Raw genomic sequence first — 22,791 nt, 5'->3', positions numbered from 1 at the left:
AGAAGTAATTCACTATTTAGTAGTAGTACTCACCAAGTCCATCAACATTATTCCCCTTAGAGCATCTTCAATGAGACACTCAAACTCTAAAATTTAGAATGACACTTAAGATTTTGTAAAAAAACCTTCTAACACTCTACTAGACACTCTACAATGACGTAAAACATTTATTAATAGAGACTCTCAAGAGAGACACTAGAAAGTTGGAGTGTCTCCTCGAGACTCTGTAAGTGTCACTCTAAAATTTTAACCAATGGAAGCCCTTGTTTTTAAGTATTTTTTATCTATTAAATTGAAGAGTGGAACCACTGGTAGCCTAGTTGGTCAGTGCATATACTCCGCAATGCAGAGGTCCCAGGTTCGATCCCATGGAAGTGCAAATCCAGGAATTTCCATAGAGATAAAAGGGTTATTTCCAGCCTGGTGACCCCTAGTTTGTGACCAATTTTCCGTAAGACCCTTTAGTTCACGCTAAATACCCAGAGAGCCTTCTTTTTGTATTTTCAATTAATTGACTGGAAAGTCAACATTTCACTTTCCTACCGTAACTCTATTTGATCTTGTTTGTTTTACTTTTCGTTCTTCTCTGACTTCTTTATCTTTTTCTTCATATCCGACAACCAGCCGGTGACATACAACTTCTTTTTTCCCCTTCTCTCTCCTCTCTTTCCTTTGCCATAATCTTCGTTTGGATCTAGAAGTTTCGAATTAAGACGAGAAGTTCGACGAAGGGGTTTTCCCCCCTTTCACCAGACAAAGAGATAGGGAAAGGAGAGGATAAGAGAAGTCATTATTTGGCGGTAGCTGGTTGTAGAAGATGAAGAGGGGAGAGAAGAGGTGAGCGAAAGAATGAAAATGAAAAAAAAAACATAACAAAACAAATTAAAAAGGTGTACTGTAGAAAAGTGAAAGTTGACTCTCCAGTCAGTATATTGAAAATACCTTTCAACAACAAAAAAAAGTATATTGAAAATACAAAGAGGGCTCATCTGAATATTTAGCGTAAACTAGGGAGCTAGGAAGGAAGTTGGTCACAAACTAGGGCAAACCGGAAACAACCCCATATAAAATTACTTGGGTTTTTGAGCAAGGAAAGACAAGTGCCTATCACTTGACCTAAAATTCTATTGAAGTATAAAATCTAAGGGTGGAAACTGCTGGGCAAGGTGCCCATGGGCATATCTGTCACTGGGCTAGGCTGGGAGTTAAATCTTATGGTGAATCGAAAGGGCTCAGGCCAGGCACTAGCCATTTCTTTAATACAGAGTTTATTGGCCAAATAAGTTTCGGTCGTTAGTCCGGGCAATAACGTAAAATTAGGGGTCCGGGCAATAACGTAAGATTAAAAAGTAGATGCAGAGTTAAGGATATGGATCAAATAAAATTAACCTAACATGTAGTAAGATATTGAAGAATTTGATGTTGATTCCAAATCCTAAAAGGCTAAAAGAATCCTAACTGAGGAAGTAATTCCTTAATACAACTCCAACTAGGTGAACAACCCTTCTCATGTTTTAAGGGCTAAGATAATCAGATAAGGTGATAAACTATAGAGATATTTAAGATCAAAATCAATCTAAACTTCTCAAATTGACATAGAATTAAGTTGGCTAACCTTGTTTTGACGTGCCTAAAGTTAACTGTCTAGCAGAAATTGCAAAATCTAATCCTTGATGAAACTTTGTCGTCGGAGCATACATTCGAACTATATTGCAACAGGAACATCAGAAAGGTGACACCTGCGTTCATAAATGAAAAGGCATGTTTGAGAGTCTTGTATGATGCAAAGTTCTTGGATTTTCATATCCATGTTACAATGTAGGTCAGGCCCGTGTGGTGAGGGGTGCGGGCCGTGCGCCCGCACTGGCCCCCCCACCACAAGGTTTAGTTTGGTTTTAGTATACTAACAGCCTAGGTCACATAAATATCTTGTCTTTTACCTGTAACCATGTGTGATTGCAAAAGACATTCTAACAATATTAAAGTTAAAGAATGTAAAACAAGATAATGCATGATACAATTTGAACAAATCAAAATAAGGGTATATAAAACTTGTTTTTTGCCATAAAAAAGAAATAGAGAATGATCTTATAGGGTTGCTACGTGATGGAACGATATAATGATGGATATGTATAAGAGAGAGAGAGAGGATAGTACTTGTTGATGATGAGGAAGCACTTCCAAATAGGTTGCTGGCACAAATAGTGAAAGCATTAGCACCCACCAATACCAGAGGCACAGAAAGTCGGCTGACCATAGCACCAATATTAGGTGCTTAGAGGTGTATCCGGACATCGTTGGACCAGCTATTCCCACACACCAATACTAGGTGCTTGAAGGTGTATCCTGACATCATTGGACCAGCCATATAGTCAACAAGCTATAGGCTTTCACCAAAATCTCATGCACATTCGACCATGAGAAAAATGCTACCACAGTGTTGGAATAGCTTATTCACATCTCATTAGGGTTTAGCTTCTTCGTCGTTGGCATCAGTAATCCCCATCACTTTCATTAGGAATGCATACTCTAAAGCTACCTCCTCACATTGACTATATCGTCCTCCTTCACCAAAATGTCCACCGTTCATGTTTGTCTTCAGAATGACTGAATGAGAACAGTGTGCACACGTTTTGTCTCTGACCTTCGCTACCCATTTTGCAGCTTCCCAAACTCCAACCCTGAAACCAATACTCAATCTAACTATATGAGCCTCTTAAAGTCTAGGTCAATTTCGTATTTACACATGATTAATGCAATTCAAAGTAAAGCAACAAAAAAGCATGAACTAGCCTCGAGTCCTGAAATGATGCTGTGACCAACATTGAAGGATAGCAAGCTCTTGGACGAATGTTATCATAAGGAGAATAACTGCGAAGAAACTCAAATTGAGAATGAATTCGAGGGTCTCCAAATTCTTCATGATCCAAAGTCGTGAGAGGCAAACTAGGATCCAGCAACGTATTGCAGATATCAAGAAATGGGACCTGATATGGAGGAAACGCAATCAGCTTCACATATACATGCAACTTATGAAGTCTATTTTACACCATATGAAGAAAAGAACATGGAGTAAGCCGGAGTCGATGTGAAACATGGACGTCAGCGTTCAACACGATCTCCATGTCCAACCATCTAACCCCCCAAAAGGCAACTCACTAGTTAAAGTTTCAAACAAAATACAACAGTGTGAAGTCGTAAAATAAAGTGACGAATGAAAGTAATCTATATGATAAGGAGAACATAATCCCATGTTTTTATCAGATTGCGACGAGCCTTCATAAAATTTAGGTTTTACAATAATGCCCACGACCCTGTCCAGGATTTTAAGCTTTAATTCTACACCTCGAAGATCCCATGATTCAAACACAAAAGAAGCCTATTTGAAATTGCTAATCGTGCAGATAACTCAGAATGCTATAACATTAGTCCAATCTATCATGCTCGAAAAATTCAGAATGATCTCCACAATCAGATGACATTCACAAGAAGTCAGATCTGTGGTATAGTTAAAATTTAAGCTCAATCCATGTTAGTACAGACATTAGTATCAGATATACTTCACTTGGGATTAGTAAAGCTCAATTTTTTTAATAATTGAATTATTGGATGTCAAAAACAATGCGCGCATGGTGAGAAGTTACCTTCAAAATGGCAGCACGAAATAAATCTGGATACATGTTTATTGTTGCTCCCACAAGAAGACCCCCTGCACTAAAGCCGATAGCACTAAGGTAATCTTTATGAATGTAACCCTCATTTATCAGGTATTTGCCACAAGCGGCAAAATCATACACTGAATTTAGCTTGTATGAACCAATGCCAGCTTTATGCCATGAAGAATTTGCACCACCTCCACCCCTATCCACAATATATTAGAGGAAATGGACCAAATCAAAATTCATAACAACAGCATATCTGTTCGCTAGTCAGAAAACATAATTCCACTTTGTAAAGGATAGCAGCACCAAACACATACACTAAGTTGTTCCCCCATAATCTAAGATACCTTGTAATATAAGGGAAAGAGAAAAATGGAGTAGATTAATTAAATGGTCTTTTCCTATAATGTTTTTGCTTGTCCGAGCCATTTGACACTTATCATGCGTTATTTCGTTAAAGGGAGAGAAGGCAGATACAAGGACTAGATTCAAGAGAAACATGTTGGTAGCTAAATTTTCGGATGATAAAAAATCTTTTCCAAACACTAGATGAGATATAGGTGGTATTACTACAAAAATATCCAAAGAAAAATTTGGCAACTGTTGTTCAGAGATATATATTGCCCTTGTTATTAATGCCAAATATCACAAGAAGATACAATCTTAAGCTCGGCATATCATTGGAGTTTGGTACTTGAGTTTTATAAGAAAACATATATAGCAGTTAGCTTTTCTCTTCATGAATAATAGCAGTTAGCTTTTCTCTTCAGTGCTCCGGGCTTTATTTAAATTTATTCTTAAATGTTTAAAAAACATCTTTATTTAAAACCAAAGACACAAGAGGTTATATGGAAAGAGAATTATATAAGAAGCATCCAACAACTAGGTCATAGTTACCTTACGTCAGCAAATGCCACCACCCAACCACGATTCAGTAAGCTCAAGCGATCTGCACACCAACTTTTATCAAGAACTTCTCCATAAGCTCCGTAACCAACCAACATTCCTGGAGATTGGTCCTTCAGTTGTGCTTCACGATGGCGCAAAATAGTGAGGGGAACTCGCACACCATCGTGAGAAATAACCTCCTTCCTTTCACAATAAAATGCCTCAGAAAGATCCTTCCAACTTTGCGTTCTTTCCAAACTTTGGAGATATTGGCCATCTGAAACCTTTTCGATGTCTGTATCAGATGATAAGGTTGGTCCACCCTCATTTTTTGTAACACCAACTACCTCATCTTGCTGCACAAAGGAGAATTTCTGCTCTGACATATCATAATCAATGATTGCATCAGGCATCTGCACTTACCAATAGATAAGAAAGATGAACTTTAGACACAAATTCATCTCAATATATACTGTCAGAATTACAAACTCGAGATATTCAGAAAGGTAATCACGTTAACAAAATGGACAATGGATTGGTTTAAACCTCCAATTCTGTACTTTTAGAAATCAAAAGATGGTATACAGAGCACACATTTTAGAACTAAGTTAAACACCTTAAATCACTAGCAAGTAACCAAGCTGCTCTATTCGTTTAAGGAACCTCAAACGTAGCCGGAAGAATAATTTTTAGGGTATCTTCATTTCATTCAAGTTTGTACGGGTTACAGCAAAGCCCTCGTACCCTTTATGTCTTTCCTAATCCAATTTTTTCAAAAAAAATCCAGCCCGCGAGAGTAGAGAAAGTATCCACTTCGTTCTTGGGGTTGAAAAATATTCAATAGAGAAAATTAGTAGAAGCTGATAATTTTAGCAGTGGCAAGATATGGTTATCAAGAGCATATGGAAGCCACTCAAGTCTCATTCATAAGTACACTTCATGAAGGACAATAATAGGAATCAAGGGGTATGATGCCTCTATATAGATGTGCCAAATGATAAAGTTTTTCTAAGGTTATCTACATGATATATAGTTTCTAATTGATGTGTCATGCTTAATTGTGATATAGAGACAAACTGATGATTTTAATATACAAGGCTAAAATTCAAATTTTAGTGTTGTGCTGTATTATGATCTCCATAGATGCATCTGGTTAGTGAAATTAACATTATGTTGAGTTATAAATAATAATTATTAAGTACTAAACATTGATTTGTCCGGAGAATCAAATCATGATAAATGACCTCCAGTAACAAGAGATAGACAGTTATACCATTGGAGATGAAAGCACCACTCGGTAGGTAGACGTATTGAAGTCATGATTAGAGCAAGGCGCAACACTGCACAGACTTGAGGGTAGCGGAAAAAACCAAGGGTTAAGATCTACAAGCTTCACCGGATACTGCAAAACAACCCATGAAATGTGTCAGACAATCATCGAACAATAAAGTAATTGAGTCAAGTTCACCGTTTGCTGTATATAGTCTGGTCAAAGATACATCATCATAATTTGAACTACATCTACATTAAAAAATGAGCACAATGACATGGAGGTACCTTCTAGGACCTAAGAAGCGCATGAAGATTGAAGGGTGGTTCGGTAAAAGCAAAAGAAGGAAATGAAGTGTGGGAAAAATGAAAACAAGTACCAACATTTGCGACTGACTGTATTAGGTCGAAAGAACAGTTACAAGTTATTTTTCTTGGTAAGCAAAGTGATATGTTTATAGCTAGTAAAAGCACTTGTTTAAAATCCATTGATAATTAATTCCTATAAGGGGCAACCTCTTTCACACGCGTCACTCCATAAACTAGCTAATACGAAATAGAAATAGAAATTGCACATAACGTTCACCTTAGAGTTGATATCAATTGGTATACTAATGGAGCATATCATCGGGGATTCTTCTTTCTCAAGGAAAAGCACTAGATGTCCATCAAAAATATCCATGTCTTGAAAACTTACATCTTTGCCTGGTAGGATAAGGTCCTACAGTCCAAAAAAGCAGCACAACTGACTGGTGAATGCCACCCAAAATGAAAATCAAGCTAAGTTTCAGAACAAGCACATTTGAATCTGTAGCAAAGTGATATGAATTCCAACTTACCTGCCATTTATTCAACCCTATGTTGTCAGCTCCACATCTAGCCAAATAATAACCTCCACCAGTTAAACCATTATTTTTCTCCGAAGGACTATTCGTCAGAATGTAGAAGAAACCATTGTGATGCTCCACAAAATACTGTATCCCAGACGACCTTTTCCTTACTCTTTGCAACCCTCCCGTTGGATTGTTTGCATCAATGATATAAACCTGCAGTACAACACATAAAAAACTCACGACATAAAGAATTGAATTTCCAAATATTGAATACTTTTAGGTTGCGTTTCAGAGATATTGTACTATCGACATGTGTCGTACACTCATACATCTCCGATCACGTTCCTAGTCAATTTTATTTAGTTTGTGTAATTTGTCTTCAGTCAGTACTTGCATTATATTCGAAGTAAAAGCCTCAAAAAACTTACGGTGAGGCCGTCTTAACTCATAGCAGAAAAGGAGATTAATGATTCAGATAAGTATTGTACCTCAGACGAAGTCCTTGAATTAGAATTCACAGTAATATATTTGCCATCTTTTGTGCTTGTGATGTCCACACAGCAAGTAGAATCTCTTTCTGTAAATATTGGAGCAACATCAATAGCATCTGATCCTAGTCTTGTGCAAAATAACCTGTCAATCAACAGATGTGTTGAGAAAAATCTTGACGTCAGGTGAAGGTTGAAGAAAAGAAGCATGACAAACTTGCTTGTAAGGGCGTTGGGTCTCATCGGAAACTGTATAGAACAAAGTTTGACTGTCCTTTGCCCATGCCAAGCTTACGACCCCATCAACTCTCAATTCTGGAAGAATCCGCCCGGTCCTAAGATCTTTGATTTGAAGCATAAACTGCTCACTACCAGTGGTGTCTAGCGTATATGCAATAAAGTTGTGGTCAGGCGAAACTCGACAGCTGCCCACATGAACATAACCTGCACCCATTAATATACCAAGTAAATATCGAGTTAATAGGTAAACTTAAGCATTTTGAGGTTATGTTGTTAAGTCTAATTATCACCAACGTTTTATACCTTTGCCATGACCATTAGCTACCAACCTAATGGAATTAAGCTTCACAACCAGTGAAATCTTAAGGTAGTACAGTGTTCATAGCTTCTTCAACTATTTATCATAAACTAGCAATAATGATATAAAAATTTAGATCTATTAAGTTGGTCGTCGTTTCACTCAAACCATTGGGCCCTATATACTATTGGTCGTAAGTTTTTATTTTGTCCATGTGGGGTTATTCTCACACGCCTGCTCAGGTGCGGCATTTTTTTTAGCCTGAACATGTCTTTTGTTCGGTAATGTGGAAAAGGCTTAGCGCTGATCTCATACTAAGTATGTGGCACAACCTAAAACCAATTCACATTGAGTAGAGAGACCCTAGGTATCACTAACTCTATGCAAATCCTATAGTTTTAGCTGCAATAACTGTAAGTACATCGGGCAGGATGCATCTCAAACTATTATAAGTCAGATTCATGCTAAACTAAAATAAAATGAGGACATGTACTTTCTATTGAATGACGAAAAAGACAGTCAGTCCGCCAAGTCTCATAAGACCCATGGAAGAAAAATAAACAGACAAAAAGAAATGTAGGACTTGAGATCATAGAAGCGTGCCAAACTGTTCAGCAATCTCATTCCAGTCAAGCAGTATTTCTGGTCTTGTATAATTTGTTCCCAAGTAGTTAACAATTCTGCTCATCCAGCCATCACTATGGCTCTCCAACTTCCTACACAGAACTGGGTATTCTTTCCCCTCGGGAATGTATTGATAGTATAACCTGTTAAACAAAACCAAATCACTGGATAAACCAAACTGAAGGTCTTTATTATCTGCACATACTCTTAATCTTTTCTAAATATATGAGAAGTACCACATAGCATTCATTATCCATGTTTGGCACGCGGAAAAGGAATGAGATCACAAGACATTACAAGCTAGTGCGTTGCTTGGTTAGATCAATAACAAGATTGGTAGAGATTGGTTTTATCCGTAGATTATTTGACTGAAAATTCCAAGGACAAAGGAATTGTAAATCCGCCCACCTACCCACCTCTTAGGTTTCGGACTTGAGGAATCCTATCCCGCTGGAAATGTGATTCCTAATGCATTCCCGCGTACCAAACACCATAATAGAATGCGATTTCTAGTAATTGCATTCCATTCCCTCAACCCAAACATAAGCAAGCATACAGTTTTAAAAACAACTTCAATCAAAATCTCAATAACCAACCATTCAACCAATGATCAAAATGGTAAAAAAAAAACTGAGTGAAACAAATAGAACATACCAGGGTCCCCAACGTTCAGGAGGAGTGGAAATCTTTAGTGGCATTCTGCTTATCATTTCCGAGACTAATTTTTTCTGTAGATTTTTGGTATCAGCCATGAAAGCTTGGGCATATGAGTTTTCCTGGATTAGGTAATTGGAGAAATCTGGGTCGTGGGTATTGGACATCCAATGGTAAGGATCTTCCCATGTTACTCCATGAGTAGTAGAAAGAGTGAATGGAATTTTTTTAGGAATTGGAGGAGTTAAATAAGGAGAAGAGAGAAGAAGACTTGTTCTTCTTTTACAGAGAGAAGAGAAAGATTTTTGAGGTAATGATTGGAAATAGAAATGAAAAAAAGAGGGTCCTTTGAGTAGCAGAGAGTTGGGAGAGAAGATTTTGAAAGCCATGGATTGTTTCACAGAGAGAGAGAGAGAGAGAGAGAGAGAGAGAGAGGTTTAACATAAACCCTTAACGACCAAACATATTGGTCGAGTTTGGTGTGATGTTCTTTTTGAATGACTATTCTAAGTACCCTCAGTCAGACTCAGACCATAGGAGATGCTCTAATTTGAGTCGAGTTTAGCGCCCTGATCTGAGCCGTTCAAATGGAAGGACTCTAGTTTGTGAACAGTTTCTTTTTTGGCCCCCTAGTTTGTGACCAGATTCTTTTTTAGCCCCCTAATTTCATAAATTCAAAATGATATTTTTTTATAAAACCGTCAGTTAACTTTAGCACGTAAATATTTTATTTCCCTAATTACCCTTCCTTTAAAAATGAATTCAACCCCTTTCACTCTAAACTCATTTTCTTTTTAGCAGATCTAGAAAATCCTTTTCTCTCTCTATTTTTAGGAGATCTATTATCCCAGATCTAGAGTTAGGAATGGACTTATCATCTTATACAAATCAAAACACCACCATGGAGCATTGATGAAGATCAATTCAATATACATGAGTATCGCCATTAAGCTTGGATGAAATCAGAAGATGAATTAAAAACCCAAGATTAATCATTTCTCAATAAAGGAAAAAAAACCCAAGATCAAGCATAGGAAAAGGTATTCAATTCAAGCACACCCAAAAAGAATATTTTCAACTTAAATGGGTGATTCAGGAAAGAAAGAAAAAAAATGGAAAGTTACTGGGTGGGATACAAACGCTCGATAGTTACCTTAGAAGAGAATGATAGAGCTTGATTATGTATAGCTTGAGGAATTTCCCATGCCCCCGGTCCAGGAGAGTTATGAAGATAATTGATTTGAGTTATGGTTGAAATACCACCAGAGGTAAAATCGAAAAACACTAATAATGGTGTGTTGGGTTGCAAGATTCCTATCAAAAGTGGGATTTGGTAGGAATCAAGAATCCCGGTCTATTTGGCTACCAAGAATCCTAGGACTCTTGAATCTTAAGGATTCCTAATTCCAAAATTTGTATTGGACCAAAATCCCACCCTACCCCCTAAGATTTGCTAAGATTTTGGACTAATAAACTTAGATTTCAAACTTAAAATAAAAAAAAAAAATTCCTTCTATAAAATAATTATTTTAAAAAGTTTTTTTTTTCAAAAATAGTTTTTTTTTTTTTTCCAAAACCCGATTTTTCCGACAACTGTGCCCCCCTCCCCCCCAAAACCGATTCTTCCTCAAATAACTTTTTTTCCAGAAATCCAATTTTTTTTCTAGAAAACAGATTTTTCCTTGAAAGTTTATTTTTTCTCCAAACACGTTTTTTTTTTTACCGAAAATCGTTTTTTTTTCTCGAAAAACATTTTCCTTCTCGAAAATAGTTTTTTTGCTTCATGAATACCGTTTTTCACGGATGGTTTTTTTTAAGGAAAAAACGGTTTTCGAAAAAAAAATGATTTTCTGAAAAAAAATAATTTGGAAAAAGTGTTTTCGAGGAAAAAACGCCTTTCAGGAAAAACTATTTATATATATATATATAAAATTTACGAAAGAAATTGAAAAAAAGAGTTTCGAGAACAAGGTTTCTTCAATATTTTTTTAAAGAAGCGTTTAAAAAATACTCAAATAATAATAAATCATATGATTCTTATTAGTTGCCCAACAAACCACAATATTACTTGAATTCATGAATTCGTCATCCAAACACACCATAATTTCATTTTGGGTGGTGAAATTTAACCGTTGTTCAAATCAATGAACACCTGGCTAGTTATCTTGGAAGAGAGGGAGAGAGAAGATTCAATTCAAGCAAACTCAAGATTAACCATTTCTTAATAAAGGAATTCGATTCATCACTTCTTCAGTAATCACCATTGTTTCTAGGGGTGGTGGAGATGAATCAATCTTCTCTTCTTCATCATCTTCACTAATTTCACAACTTTTTGTGATTGATTTATAAATTGAATGAGCAAAAGTGAAAACTAAAAAGAAGAACGCTAACCATCAAAATCGAGGATAAATGTCTCAACCGAGTCAATGAGTTTATCTGCGTTTTTTAGAGGTTTAGCTAACGTTGGTTGTGAACTTTGAAGAACTGAAATTTGAAGCATCCGTTCTAGAGTTATTGTTACATTTGGTGAAATTAGGGTTAGAGTTAGAAAGGTATGAAATTTTCTTCTGCCCTAGAAATATTGATTTTGAAAATCTCCATGAAGTGACGATTTTCGCACAAGAAGCCGTAGCAATTGAGACTCAACAAGAGGCATCGCTCTTGTCACTAACTTCCAATACTTCTTTTGTAACTTCACTTATCTCCGGGGTTTTCTCCACCATGGCTAATTAATCCTCTGATTTAAGAGAGAGAGAGAGAGAGAGAGAAAGAGAGAGTACAAGCTTCAACGGAAGAGAAGATAGTAACAATAAATGAGGATAAAGTTTAGACAGAGGGTAATAAGGGAAACAAAAAAATCAGATGTTACAGTTTACTGCCGATTTTAATGAAGGGGACCATTTTTGAATATATAAGAATTAGGTAGTAAAAGAGGAACTGGTTACAGACTGGGGGGGGGGGGGGGGGGAAGGAAATAACTCATACAAAAAACCCTAATTCGGGCGCCTTTAGAGTGAGAGGGAGAAGAAGAAGAAGACCGAGGCGAGAGAGAGAAGGTAAACCCTTCCAGAACCCTTGTTCCGATTTCTCCACTCTTCTTTATAAAGAAAGATTTTGGGGGTTTTTTATCTTCCTCTTCAACTACTACTACTACTACTCTAATTAGGGTTTTGAGTTAATCTCTAAACAACAAAGTTTACAGTCATGAGGAAGTTAAAGTTTCATGAGAAGAAGCTTTTGAAGAAGGTTAATTTTATTGATTATAAGAAAGAACGTTCTCACCGAGAACATGAGGTTATTCGCCGTTACCATATTACCCAACGTGACGATTACAAGAAGTAAGTTTTAGTTCTTCAAATTCAACCTAACCTAAATTTATATCAGTAATTGAAAAATCATCTTGTTGATTCCTTAATAATCGTTCTAATTACTTGTGGTTTGTGTTTTAGATACTCGGGTATTTGTCGGATGGTGCAAAAACTTGTTAACATTTTGAAGCAGATTAGTCCAGATGACACTGATAGAAAACAACAGACTGAAATGCTCCTTGAAAAGCTGTAAGATTTTTATTTCTAGGGTTTTAATCTCTCATCTATATCCTTTTGCAGTATATTACAACAAGTGGGTTCCAATTATTCTGTTAGATACCAATTTTGATAAGTTAGTTTGTTAGTTTAGTTGTCAATTAGAATTGGGTTGCTCTTGATTTGAGGTTTCCATGATGATGAATAACCAATATAGAAGGTGAATTATATTAGAAACATGTAGGGTATTGTCTTGGTTTGAGTAGAAGAGCGAAGAAATCGTTGGTCGAGAGGGATAATTATATGGAGATAGGATGGTTAGAATACTAAAAAGTGCGGAAACTTTCATTATGCGAAAACATCTTGAAGGGGGTAGGATGAAAATTGTATCGAGCTACTGGTAGTTGTGCTAACTCCTTATTACACGGAATGACGTTGGTTGTTAGGTTTTATTATTCACAACTCACAATGTCATTTACTGATACAGGCGATTACTTAGATTAGTCTTTTAGAATCTGTTTGCGAACATGGTCAAGTGACTCAAACAGTCAAACAAACTTAGATGCATACTCAGGTTTGTTAATACGTCTGTTAGTGGTCACTAGGGTATGTTAGCAAGGTTAGACACAGTAGTATACTAGTATGTGTATCTTTTTCGTTGCACAAGTTAAAAGGATTTATGTTAAGATGCGCTGTGTCTGTGAGACTGTGACACAAGCAGCTGTTTGAGGTTTGGGAAATGGACATTATTGGGTTGACTGAAGGGCATATAACTCAAGAAATGCAAGTTTACCCGTTGTGGTAGTGCATTGACCAACGATTGTTAACTTGCTTCAATGTCCTCGCTAGACCTGCTAGTTTTTGTAACTAAGCCACGATGGTCTCAGCTTCCTTTTGACAAAAAACCCTGAAAATTTGTTGAGAGATTATGTCAGGAAAGACTGCTTCACTGCTTTTATTACCAACCCAGAACTTCTGAAACTTCACAATGATCTTACAACTAGTTCATACTAACCACCGTTTTCTTGGTAAATTACAACCCAAGTGCATATAACTCATAAATATAACATAGTCTTCAGCTTAACAGTCATTTAGCCCTGAATTAGCATCAAGATCGTCGGTGACATACTAGATGTTCAAATTCCTTAAAAGACGGTGTGGTTCTGATTTCTGAGAGTACTCTTTTACAATCATAAACCACAATCTGAATAAGGAAAATGTTGTTGCCACTCAGAAGAAGCCCAATTAGAGTTTCTCTACCTGATTAAGAACCACACATTCGAATCACTGAGATCCAGTACGAAAAAGTACGGTAAAGAAATAGAGCCAAACCAATAAGTGAAATTATAAGTAAGCTTTCTCTAAGTACGAATAACATCTCGCAGCGAATTATCTCGTAAATTCAATTAATCCGTATTCCTTAGTCGGATGATTCATGTACACTCAGAAGTTAACGTTATCAAATGCAATAATGGATTATCCAGCAAGAAAACTTTTAATTATAAAAGATAATTTCACGACCAATCCCATCTCTTACTAACTAAACATTTGTGTTCTTTAAACAAGATTTTCTTTAATCTACTAAACAAGGTTCATATTTTTCCCCATCGAAAAGTTAACAGTAGGAAACAAGATTTATCATTCTAGTCCTAACTCATAAATTCAAAGTTCTGCTGGATAGGTTACTTATCTTCTTCCGAGTTGCTTTCTATGCACGAATATGCAATGTCAACACATAAGACAAGATAGACACTAAGTGATGGCTAGGGAAGAAAAAAAAAATTGGTATGTAGATCTGTCACAGATTAGCCACAAGACAACATTTACAAACAAAAGTTGACATTCGGATTTCAGATACTTCGCGTATGCATATAGTTGACTAAAATTATATATACTGCAATGCATTTTTGAGTGTTGAATAATAGAAGGAGAGAGACAAATTCCGATGACATGAAGAAATAGAGAAAAACAACAAGTAAAAAAGATAACAATATAAAAAAAGGTTTTCCGCCTCAAGGCGGGTTGAATGTATACGGGACACCCCAAGGTGTGAAAGTCATACCTTTATGTAGAGAGAAGAACGACACCACATTTTATGGAAGGTAAAACTCTCAACTACTCGACCAACTAGTCAGCCGTTTGGTCATTTTGCAAATGAGCGATTTTGTTGCATCCAGGTCACTACATGCCACCAAGCTACTATTTGCGATTAGTTTCGAGATGAATAATGAACTGTTTGGGCTACCTGATATCATATCTAACATCGCTCATAAGACATGTCTATGCTATGGTTACACTTCATAGTCAACTGAGTCAGGTCTTGCACTCAATTGATGGAATCATAGAATTTATGGATAAAATTTTAACATCTTATTTTTTGCGACATTCTAGTGTGTACTAATGTCAGGCATCTGAGAAGTATTACATTTTCTTTTTTGAACAAGCTACATATAGCTAAATTGAATAGGTTTTGTATGTTAATGGCAGTTATAACATGGGTATCATCACCGGCACAAAGAACTTGTCTCTATGTAGCAAATTGACCGTATCTTCGTTCTGCAGGTAACTTTCCATGCTCAAACCTTGTAACGTACACGTCTACAATAATTCATACTCATCTCTTATTAATGCTTGTCCATTTATTTCATTGCATCCTTGATGATGAGATCTTAAATGTTAGTGTGAATTAAACACGTGGTACACCTACTGCTAACGTGTGGTAATTGGGTTCGTATGCAGGCGTAGACTAGCAACTGTTCTTGTGAAATTGAAGTTTTGCGAGCATTTAAAAGAAGCTGTAACGTTCATTGAACAGGGACATGTCCGAGTAGGTCCAGAGACAGTTACAGATCCTGCCTTCCTAGTGACCAGGAACATGGAAGACTTCGTTACTTGGGTGGATTCTTCCAAGATAAAGAGAACAGTTCTTCAGTATAACGACAAGTTTGATGATTACGATATGATGAATTGAAAAATCATGGCCAATGTCAAGATATCAAAGGCCAATGTGGTGATATCAAAGGATTTAGGTGGAGATCAAGAGCGAGATATGGTGTATTTTTTGCTTTCTGGTTTGGTAGTTCAAATTTTGTCTATTTCTCATTTTGGTTGTAGAACTTAAAAACAATTCTCTATGGTATCCTTCCCAAATACAAGTTAAAAACTAATTTTGATGATATGAATCTTGCTTCCATATGTTCTTCAGGTTGGTTGAGAATTGCTTGTGAATTAATGGATGTTGAATTTGGACAAATAATTACCACGGGCATTTTGTGGAACAAGAAATTTTTTTGGTACTAAATTTTTAAGAAAAATTGTGAGTTTTGTCAATTTTTTTTGTGGTACAATTATTAAAAGGAAATATAATTTTTTTTCTTTTTCGACCACCACCTCTGACAACAACTAGTTAAGTTGTGATTGATCCCTAGCTAACTAGTACTGGTTTGGGGATTCTACTGAAGGTGGGTGATTTGGGGGAATAAATGAATTTTTTTGGGTATAAAATTTTGAGTAGAAACAAAAATTTTTTGTTTCTTCCAAACACTTATTTTTGCAGCTTATTCACTCTTCTTCCTCTCCCACTTTCACCATAAACTCCGGCGACCTTCATTGTAAATTCCGACGACCTTCATTGTAAACTCCGGCGAGATTCACCCGACAACATTTCTTCTTCTCTCTCTCTTTCCTTTGTTCTCTCTCTCTCTCTGTCTCTCATTTCTCTTTGTCTCTCTTCAGTCTTCTCCATCTCTCCTCTCTCTATATCTTTGACGAAGGGAAGGAACCCCTTCGCCGGAACCTAGTTTTCAGACGAAGCCGATCTGATTTCGTCTGGAAACCAGACCAGATGAGATCTGGTCTCATCTGGTTTCGTCTGGTCGTTTGGCTTCCAGACGAAACCAGAGAAAGAGAGGGAGAGAAGAGAACGAGAAGAAAGAGAGAGAGAGAGAGTAAAGAGAGAGACAAGAGAAAGAGAAGAGATAAGAATTCGGCTGGCGTCGAACACCTCCGGCCGACGATATTTTGCCGGTGATGTTAAGGGTGTGTTTGGTTTATGTTTTTTTTGGTTTTCACCTTTTTCCCCTGAATCTAGTCTTGTTTCCCCTAAAGACCGACCTTCCCAATTTAGTGTTGTTGTCGGTGAATGATATCTTCCTCTTCCGAGAAGATATAATCGTGTTAGTGAAAGGTGGTGGCAGAAGAGAAGAAAGAAAGATTCAGAGAACAAAATTAAAGGTTTGAACTAAGCATCTTTAGATTTGGGTCAACTTCACTCTTTTCTTCTTGGGTTATTTCCCTAATGGCCCCCTACTTTGTGACCAGCTTCCCGCCTGACCCCCTACTTTACGAGAAATACCCATATGGCCCCCTTCCGTTATAACACCGTCACTCTCTCTCCTCCATCATGTTTTCTCTCTCTGCCAAGTCACGGCACATCATCTGTTACGCCACCTCATCACCTTCTCCGGCAGAGGTCGCCGACCAACCAAATTTCCGGCCGGCGACCTTCAAACTAATTTTTGGGGTTTTTGAGCTTACCCCCTCGTCACTAATTGGTAATTGAGTTTACCCCCCTCAATGATGAGTAATTGAGCTTACCCCCTTAGACTTACTATTAGTGACAAAAACAAAAAAGTTGTGTTTGGCGTACGTGACTACCAAGAGCAATTATTCTTCAATATGATTCCTAGTAGAGATTCTACCTTACTTTATTGTTTGATTTGGTCGGAAATATGATTAGTAAAGATTGATTTTGTTTATATGTTATTTATGTTATGATTTTATTATCACATGCCAAACATGTCCTTAATAATTTTGACAAAAACTCTAAATTCAAGGGGGTAAGCTCAATTACCAATTACTGAAGGGGGTAAACTCAATTACCAATTAGTTTTGAGGGGGTAAGCTCAAAAAACCTTTTTTTTCTCTCTTCCTCTCTCTGTCTCTAAAACTACTCCGGCGAAGGGAGACCTTCGCCGAAGTAGTTTTAGAGAGAGAGAGAGGAAGAGAGAAAAATATATATATATATTTTTTAGTTTGAAGGTCGCCGGCCGGAAATTTGGCCGGCCGACGACCTCTGCCGGAGAAGGTGATGGGGTGGCGTAACAGATGATGTGGCGTGACTTGGCAGAGAGAGAAAACATGATGGAGGAGAGAGAGTGACGGTGTTATAACGGAAGGGGGTCATATGGGTATTTCTCGTAAAGTAGGGGGCCAGGCGGGAAACTAGTCACAAAGTAGGGGGCCATTAGAGAAATAACCCTTTCTTCTTCTTATTGTTTTTCTTTGTTAAAAATGTGACCTAATTTAATTTTCAAATTTAAAAGTTTAAGAGCGCCTAAATGCAATTATCACCTTTAATATTTGGGGTAGGTAAAACAATGACAGTGGCAATTCAGTGGTTTATTTGAAATCAAATGGCATTTAAAACTCTTCTCTGTTTGTAAAGAAAGCTCTCTCCTTTATGGAATATAAATCTTCTTCTCTGTACAAGTATCCATAAAAAGTCTTTCTGATAGTAATTTTCTTCTCTACTTACACTGTATTAATCCTTTCAGATTTTCTAGGGTTTCTTATTCAAATCTACAACAATGTTTCAGCAACAACATTTCTTAGATTTACAAGAAAATGGGGATTCAAAATCATGGCTTTCTGTTGTTGAAGATCAGTCATCTCCACTTCATCAAAGACCTACTATTCCTTCTTTCTCTAACAATGACAATGGAAATGGAAGTAATTTTGACAAAGTACTTTACAAAAACCTTGTTGAAATGGTACCTCTTGTTGAATCTCTCATGGTTAGCTCTCTTCCTCTCTCTCTCTCTCTAAGAGTTCTCAATTTTGATGTTCTTCCTTTTCAAGCTATGGGTGATGATTTTTTCATAGTTGAATTTTGTTTTCTGTTCTTAATTTGATCAGGATCGGAGAAAGAATCCTTCTTTCACTCGTCGGGCATCTCTGATCTACACAAAGACTCCTTCTAGAGAATCATATCATGGGAAGGTGAGATTTTAGATACAAAATGTTTGTAATTAAGAACATTTTGGATAATTTGAGTTGAATTGGATCTAGGGTTTATAATTTAGTTGATATCTTCAGTACATGCTACACAATGTTTCAGCTAAAAGAGCATTATATAGTCAAATTCTTACTTTTACTCCATTAGTTCAGCTTGTTATTTCCATTCATTTCAATGAAAATAGGGGTTAGGGTTTTATTTTCCTTGAAACATGGCTATGTGGAGAGGAAAAGGGGGAAGTACGAATGCTTATCTTGTTCCGAAATCGAATGTCCTATTGATTAACCCAACTTAAAATTTTCATTAATGAACGTTGTCTTCAAGTTTGGGATATCGTTAATGATCTCGGTCTGCCGACGTCGGCGGTTGTGGTAAAATTGGAGGAAATGGGATATAGTTAATGATTAACACCATTTATTTCTAGATTCTAAATCTTGATGTTGTGCATTACTACTATATTACAGGGTGGTGACCTGAAAAGCAAGAAAGGAGCTCAATCTATTCCTGCCAAAAAGAGAAGGGATGTCGGAGACAAAGATTCAAACAAAAATGGCAGTTCTGATGATTTTTCGATGTTTTCATCAAGGGCTCGTTCGGTGGATAAAGAGAGAGAAGAGTTGATGAAATTGCAGGAACAAGTAGATAGCCTACAAAAGAAACTCTTGGAGAAAGAACAACTCTTGAAATCAACAGAGAGTTCAGTGGAGCAAATGACTTTGGTTGGCTCGAAACTTGATGAACTCAAATGTCAAGTTGCAGAGAAGGATTCATTAGCTAAATCTGCTCAATTGCAGCTCTCTGATGCAAAGGCATGTAGCTATTACTCATTTCATCTTTCAGTGCTCCTAAGTATTATGTTAGTATACTCTAGGAAGATGATAACTACATTATGTATTTACCTTACATTTTGGAAGTGGTTCCCAACAGGCCTTGCCGTGTCAGGTGCGACCGATTGATGGGTAGTAGCATGACTGACATGCCATGGCCACATTTGTCACGGCGCCTAGTGGTTCGGGTATTTACAGGCTGGCACAGTCTGTTAATATACAGGTCGTGTAAACCCAATGGGGTCAAAAGTGGGATGTAGCAGGCCGTCACCGGAGGAAATGGCCCTTTAGGAAACTCTACCGTCGGGCAAACTATTTAATTTGATAAATATATTATCGGTTAATGAATTAAGGCATATATGCACCTGGTTATACTCGTACTTATATAGGATTACAGGCAAGTCGGTTGGTTTAGGTAGTTCTGTTAGTGGAATAAAATGAGAAGACTAACTGGACTTGTTTATTCCTTAGATCAAGCTTGCGGACAAGCAAGCAGCACTGGAAAAGTTACAATGGCAAGTGTCAATGTCTAATATAAAATCTGAAAAGCTACAAGAAGAAGTAAACTCCATGGAGGGAGAGCTTTCTGCATTTATGTCATTGCTAGACGACTTCTCTAAGAATGACGCTGTTGCTTCTGCCGAAGATTATGACGTCATTCCATATCAATTCAGTCAGCTTCCAGCTACGGTAAGACCATTCTTATTCACTATATTAAGTATAAAATTGCTCTTAGATAATGCGGTTAAATTTTGAATCTGATAAATGTTCGTTATAAATATAGATGTGAATTAGGGCCTCCTTCATTTAATTCACATAAAGTACAATCTTTAAGTTAATCTGCTAACACCTTTCGCCCCAGTGAATCATTTTTTATTTGGTTTGGCCAAAAGTAGATAGGTTTGGTGTGGTTTGGCTTGGTTAGGCCCGTTTAGGCCAACGCATAATGAACAACAATATGAGTTGATTATGTGATTGTCTAATATTTGTTTTTGTATCGGAAACTTCGAAATTGGTTATCAGTATGATATGGATGAGATGAAGATGAAAGAAATTGAGGAAGCAAGAGAGATATATATTTCTGCGGTTGCAACTGCGAAAGAAAACCAAGATGAGGAGTCACTAGAAACGGCAGCCAAGGCAAGGTTTCGGCTTCAGTCTTTTGTTTTCGGAACTAAAATTCCACTTTCTACACTCGCTTAAGTATTCATAATCGGAAACAAACTGATTTGTGACTGTATACGTATATAAATCATGTCTTAACTAATCTAAATGTGAATTTTGCCTCTCGTCTCAATCTCAACTTCATATTTGAATCGAAGTATTTTGAAGTCCGATCTGTTTCATTTTAATTAATACGCGACTATAGATGCGTTCTTCGTGTGTGTCTTATTTCTCGCAACTGGTGGAGCTTCCCTCTGTGTGTCAGGTACAGTCCTTATGTTTTTATAGGCACTGAACTAACACCTTTCCTGTAAAGGTCACATGAGGAGGATTTAATAGTGTTTGGAATGCTTTTGTTTTTCTAATGGAAGGAGAAGTTCTTGACCATCCAATCTTGTTCCCTGCTGTCTTAGAAGAAGTTGGGCCCAAAACTTAATTTAAACTTTTTTTTTAAGTTAAAAAAGACAAGTTATAGTATTTCTTTGATTATACACTCAAAATTTATATTTTTCTTGTTAAAATATCAAATAATTGTATTTTTTTTGGTTAAAAATCTAGTACTTTTTGTAAAGTTGTTACAAAACTGTCGCAAGGTGTTGTAAAGTTGTCGCTAATAGTCCTGTAAACAGTAACTTATCAGATCAGATATAGGCATATCTATATCCAATATCCGGCAGTTATCCGACAGATATTATATACTGTATCAATATCTGAATCTGATAATAGTATTTGAAACAAAATAAAAATTTATATTTATATTTTAAGTTTAAGTTTTTTTACCATTAGATCTAAATAATAAATCTCAACCGCCCATTTTATATATTATTATGAGTTAATTCCTATTTGGCCCCCTACTTTGTGGCCAACTTCCTTCATAACCCCCTCTTTTCATAAATTCAAATATGACTCCCTTTTTTAGTGTAAATGTCGTAAGTACCCTTCCTATATATATTTTTTCAAAACAAAGTTAATTACAACACATGAATTTATGAGGTGGAGAGAGAGATGTGAGGTGGAATTTCATGTGTTGTAACTAATTTTGTTTTGAAAAAATATATATATAGGAAGGACACTTACGACATTTACACTAAAAAATGGGGTCATATTTGAATTTATGAAAAGTAGGGGCCATAAAGGAAGCTGGTCACAAAGTAGGGAGCCAAATAGGAATTAACTTTATTATTATTCATAAATTTAAATTTATATTACCTATCAGATGATACGTATCAGATCAGATATTGGTGTATCTGTATCCGATAAGGAATATCCGAATCCGTATCTGATTTCTGAAATGTCGTTTTTAAAAAAAAAAATCGAATACCAATACAGATCGGATGTCGAATATTCAGATATCCACTGACAGGCTTAGTCGTAAAGTGTTGCAAAACTGTCGTAAGTTGCTGCAAAGCTGTTGCAAATTAAAAAAGTACCTATGGAGCTGAAAACAAAAAAAATTGACTGATCCTTTTTCATCAAAACACAAAAGTTACAGAAGTTTTGACCAAATCTCCCATGTTTAAATCTCTCAACGCAGAGTAAGATGGAAAGTACATATATCATCCTTGTTTAATAGGTACTTTTGGGCGATATTTCTGATGGTGGTGATGATTTATTTGATGGGTCATATTTTGGGGGTGCTTTGTGCAAATTTTGGTCTGAAATTTTCAGAGATGTTCTTGTTTCACTTATAGTAATGATTCGTCGATGACGAAATGATCTTAACAAACTGCTACAAACAAAAACTTCTCTCCAAAATTATAGATATGTTACTGTAGAATCAAGTAATAAATGGCGGCAGCTTTTGTAGTTAGAACATTTTTTTTTTGTTGAGAGTAGTCCAAACATTCGACTTTAACAGAAAATTTAAGTTAGTTCCAGTGTAATTACAAAAAAATGCCCATTTTTACTAGATAAACTCTTTTGGTGACACCAAAAAACTGGGGTGCCTTCGACAGAATGGAGGGGCGTTTATAACATAAATCCTTCTCCCTTCCTACAACTATCGAACAGAAAATTTTAGAACTATCCCGAGCGGAGCGAGTGTAGTTCTTTTGTTTTGTTTGGTTGGTAACTGCAAGTTTAGGTGGAGCAGTTAGTTACTTTGCTTCTTTTCGGTTCACTTTAGACGGTTTTATTCCCTTTTTGACGGTTATTGGCGGTTCTCCGCCAATATATTTGTTCTTGTTCGCGATTTAGGCTTTTCAAAGTCTGAAATCTTCTCATGCAGTCGCTCTTTAGGGGCTTTTATTGTTGAGATTTAGTCTCTTGTCTCTTTGTTTCTGTTTTATTTCCTTTCAATTCACC

General features: G+C 36.6%; 3 protein-coding genes across 7 annotated transcripts; 2 read left to right on the top strand and 1 right to left on the bottom strand.

The window, feature by feature from the left end:
- Positions 1–1,370: 1,370 nt before the first annotated feature.
- Positions 1,371–9,478, bottom strand: LOC147547991 (Prolyl oligopeptidase family protein). Of its 5 annotated transcripts, none has more exons than XM_086669882.1 (13): positions 8,957–9,478; positions 8,282–8,445; positions 7,362–7,584; positions 7,141–7,285; positions 6,659–6,865; positions 6,406–6,540; positions 5,824–5,952; positions 4,560–4,963; positions 3,796–3,861; positions 3,645–3,714; positions 2,794–2,987; positions 2,158–2,681; positions 1,371–1,739 (listed from the first exon to the last, which is right to left on the bottom strand). In XM_086669882.1, the coding sequence occupies exons 1-12, from the start codon at positions 9,343–9,345 to the stop codon at positions 2,465–2,467; spliced, it is 2,343 nt and encodes a 780-aa protein (XP_086526008.1). In that variant the 5' UTR covers positions 9,346–9,478; the 3' UTR covers positions 1,371–1,739; positions 2,158–2,464. The 5 variants fall into 5 exon arrangements, with proteins under 5 accessions (XP_086526008.1, XP_086526010.1, XP_086526007.1 ...); XM_086669884.1 differs by having other exon boundaries at positions 3,645–3,709; XM_086669881.1 differs by having other exon boundaries at positions 3,645–3,861.
- A 2,417-nt stretch (positions 9,479–11,895) lies between these two features.
- On the top strand, positions 11,896–15,673 carry LOC147547990 (U3 small nucleolar ribonucleoprotein IMP3-like). The gene is made up of 4 exons (XM_086669673.1): positions 11,896–12,294; positions 12,406–12,513; positions 14,968–15,042; positions 15,220–15,673. The coding sequence occupies exons 1-4, from the start codon at positions 12,161–12,163 to the stop codon at positions 15,449–15,451; spliced, it is 549 nt and encodes a 182-aa protein (XP_086525799.1). The 5' UTR covers positions 11,896–12,160; the 3' UTR covers positions 15,452–15,673.
- A 2,237-nt stretch (positions 15,674–17,910) lies between these two features.
- On the top strand, positions 17,911–20,612 carry LOC147547989 (protein MICROTUBULE BINDING PROTEIN 2C-like). Its single transcript, XM_086671762.1, has 5 exons — positions 17,911–18,275; positions 18,397–18,480; positions 18,961–19,305; positions 19,795–20,013; positions 20,347–20,612. The coding sequence occupies exons 1-5, from the start codon at positions 18,069–18,071 to the stop codon at positions 20,524–20,526; spliced, it is 1,035 nt and encodes a 344-aa protein (XP_086527888.1). The 5' UTR covers positions 17,911–18,068; the 3' UTR covers positions 20,527–20,612.
- The last annotated feature ends 2,179 nt before the right edge of the window (positions 20,613–22,791 follow it).

This window comes from Eschscholzia californica, unplaced genomic scaffold, assembly GCF_041429995.1.
Source record: "Eschscholzia californica isolate CP2 unplaced genomic scaffold, dmEscCali1.0.p SCAF_3, whole genome shotgun sequence".
Taxonomy (NCBI): domain Eukaryota; kingdom Viridiplantae; phylum Streptophyta; class Magnoliopsida; order Ranunculales; family Papaveraceae; genus Eschscholzia; species Eschscholzia californica.
This window is presented reverse-complemented; position numbering and strand designations above follow the sequence as displayed.

Bases quoted from the DNA above. Each gene is read 5' to 3' on its own strand.
- LOC147547991 (XM_086669881.1), bottom strand. From the start codon at position 9,345: ATGGCTTTCAAAATCTTCTCTCCCAACTCTCTGCTACTCAAAGGACCC. The intron at 4,964-5,823 runs GTATAACTGTCT...TGGTAAGTGCAG, and splicing joins TGGTGCTTTCATCTCCAATG to ATGCCTGATGCAATCATTGA. The intron at 2,682-2,793 runs GCTAGTTCATGC...TATTGGTTTCAG, and splicing joins GCATCATTTCAGGACTCGAG to GGTTGGAGTTTGGGAAGCTG.
- LOC147547990 (XM_086669673.1), top strand. From the start codon at position 12,161: ATGAGGAAGTTAAAGTTTCATGAGAAGAAGCTTTTGAAGAAGGTTAAT. The intron at 12,295-12,405 runs GTAAGTTTTAGT...TTTGTGTTTTAG, and splicing joins CAACGTGACGATTACAAGAA to ATACTCGGGTATTTGTCGGA. The intron at 15,043-15,219 runs GTAACTTTCCAT...GTTCGTATGCAG, and splicing joins ACCGTATCTTCGTTCTGCAG to GCGTAGACTAGCAACTGTTC.
- LOC147547989 (XM_086671762.1), top strand. From the start codon at position 18,069: ATGTTTCAGCAACAACATTTCTTAGATTTACAAGAAAATGGGGATTCA. The intron at 18,276-18,396 runs GTTAGCTCTCTT...TAATTTGATCAG, and splicing joins CTCTTGTTGAATCTCTCATG to GATCGGAGAAAGAATCCTTC. The intron at 18,481-18,960 runs GTGAGATTTTAG...ACTATATTACAG, and splicing joins GAGAATCATATCATGGGAAG to GGTGGTGACCTGAAAAGCAA.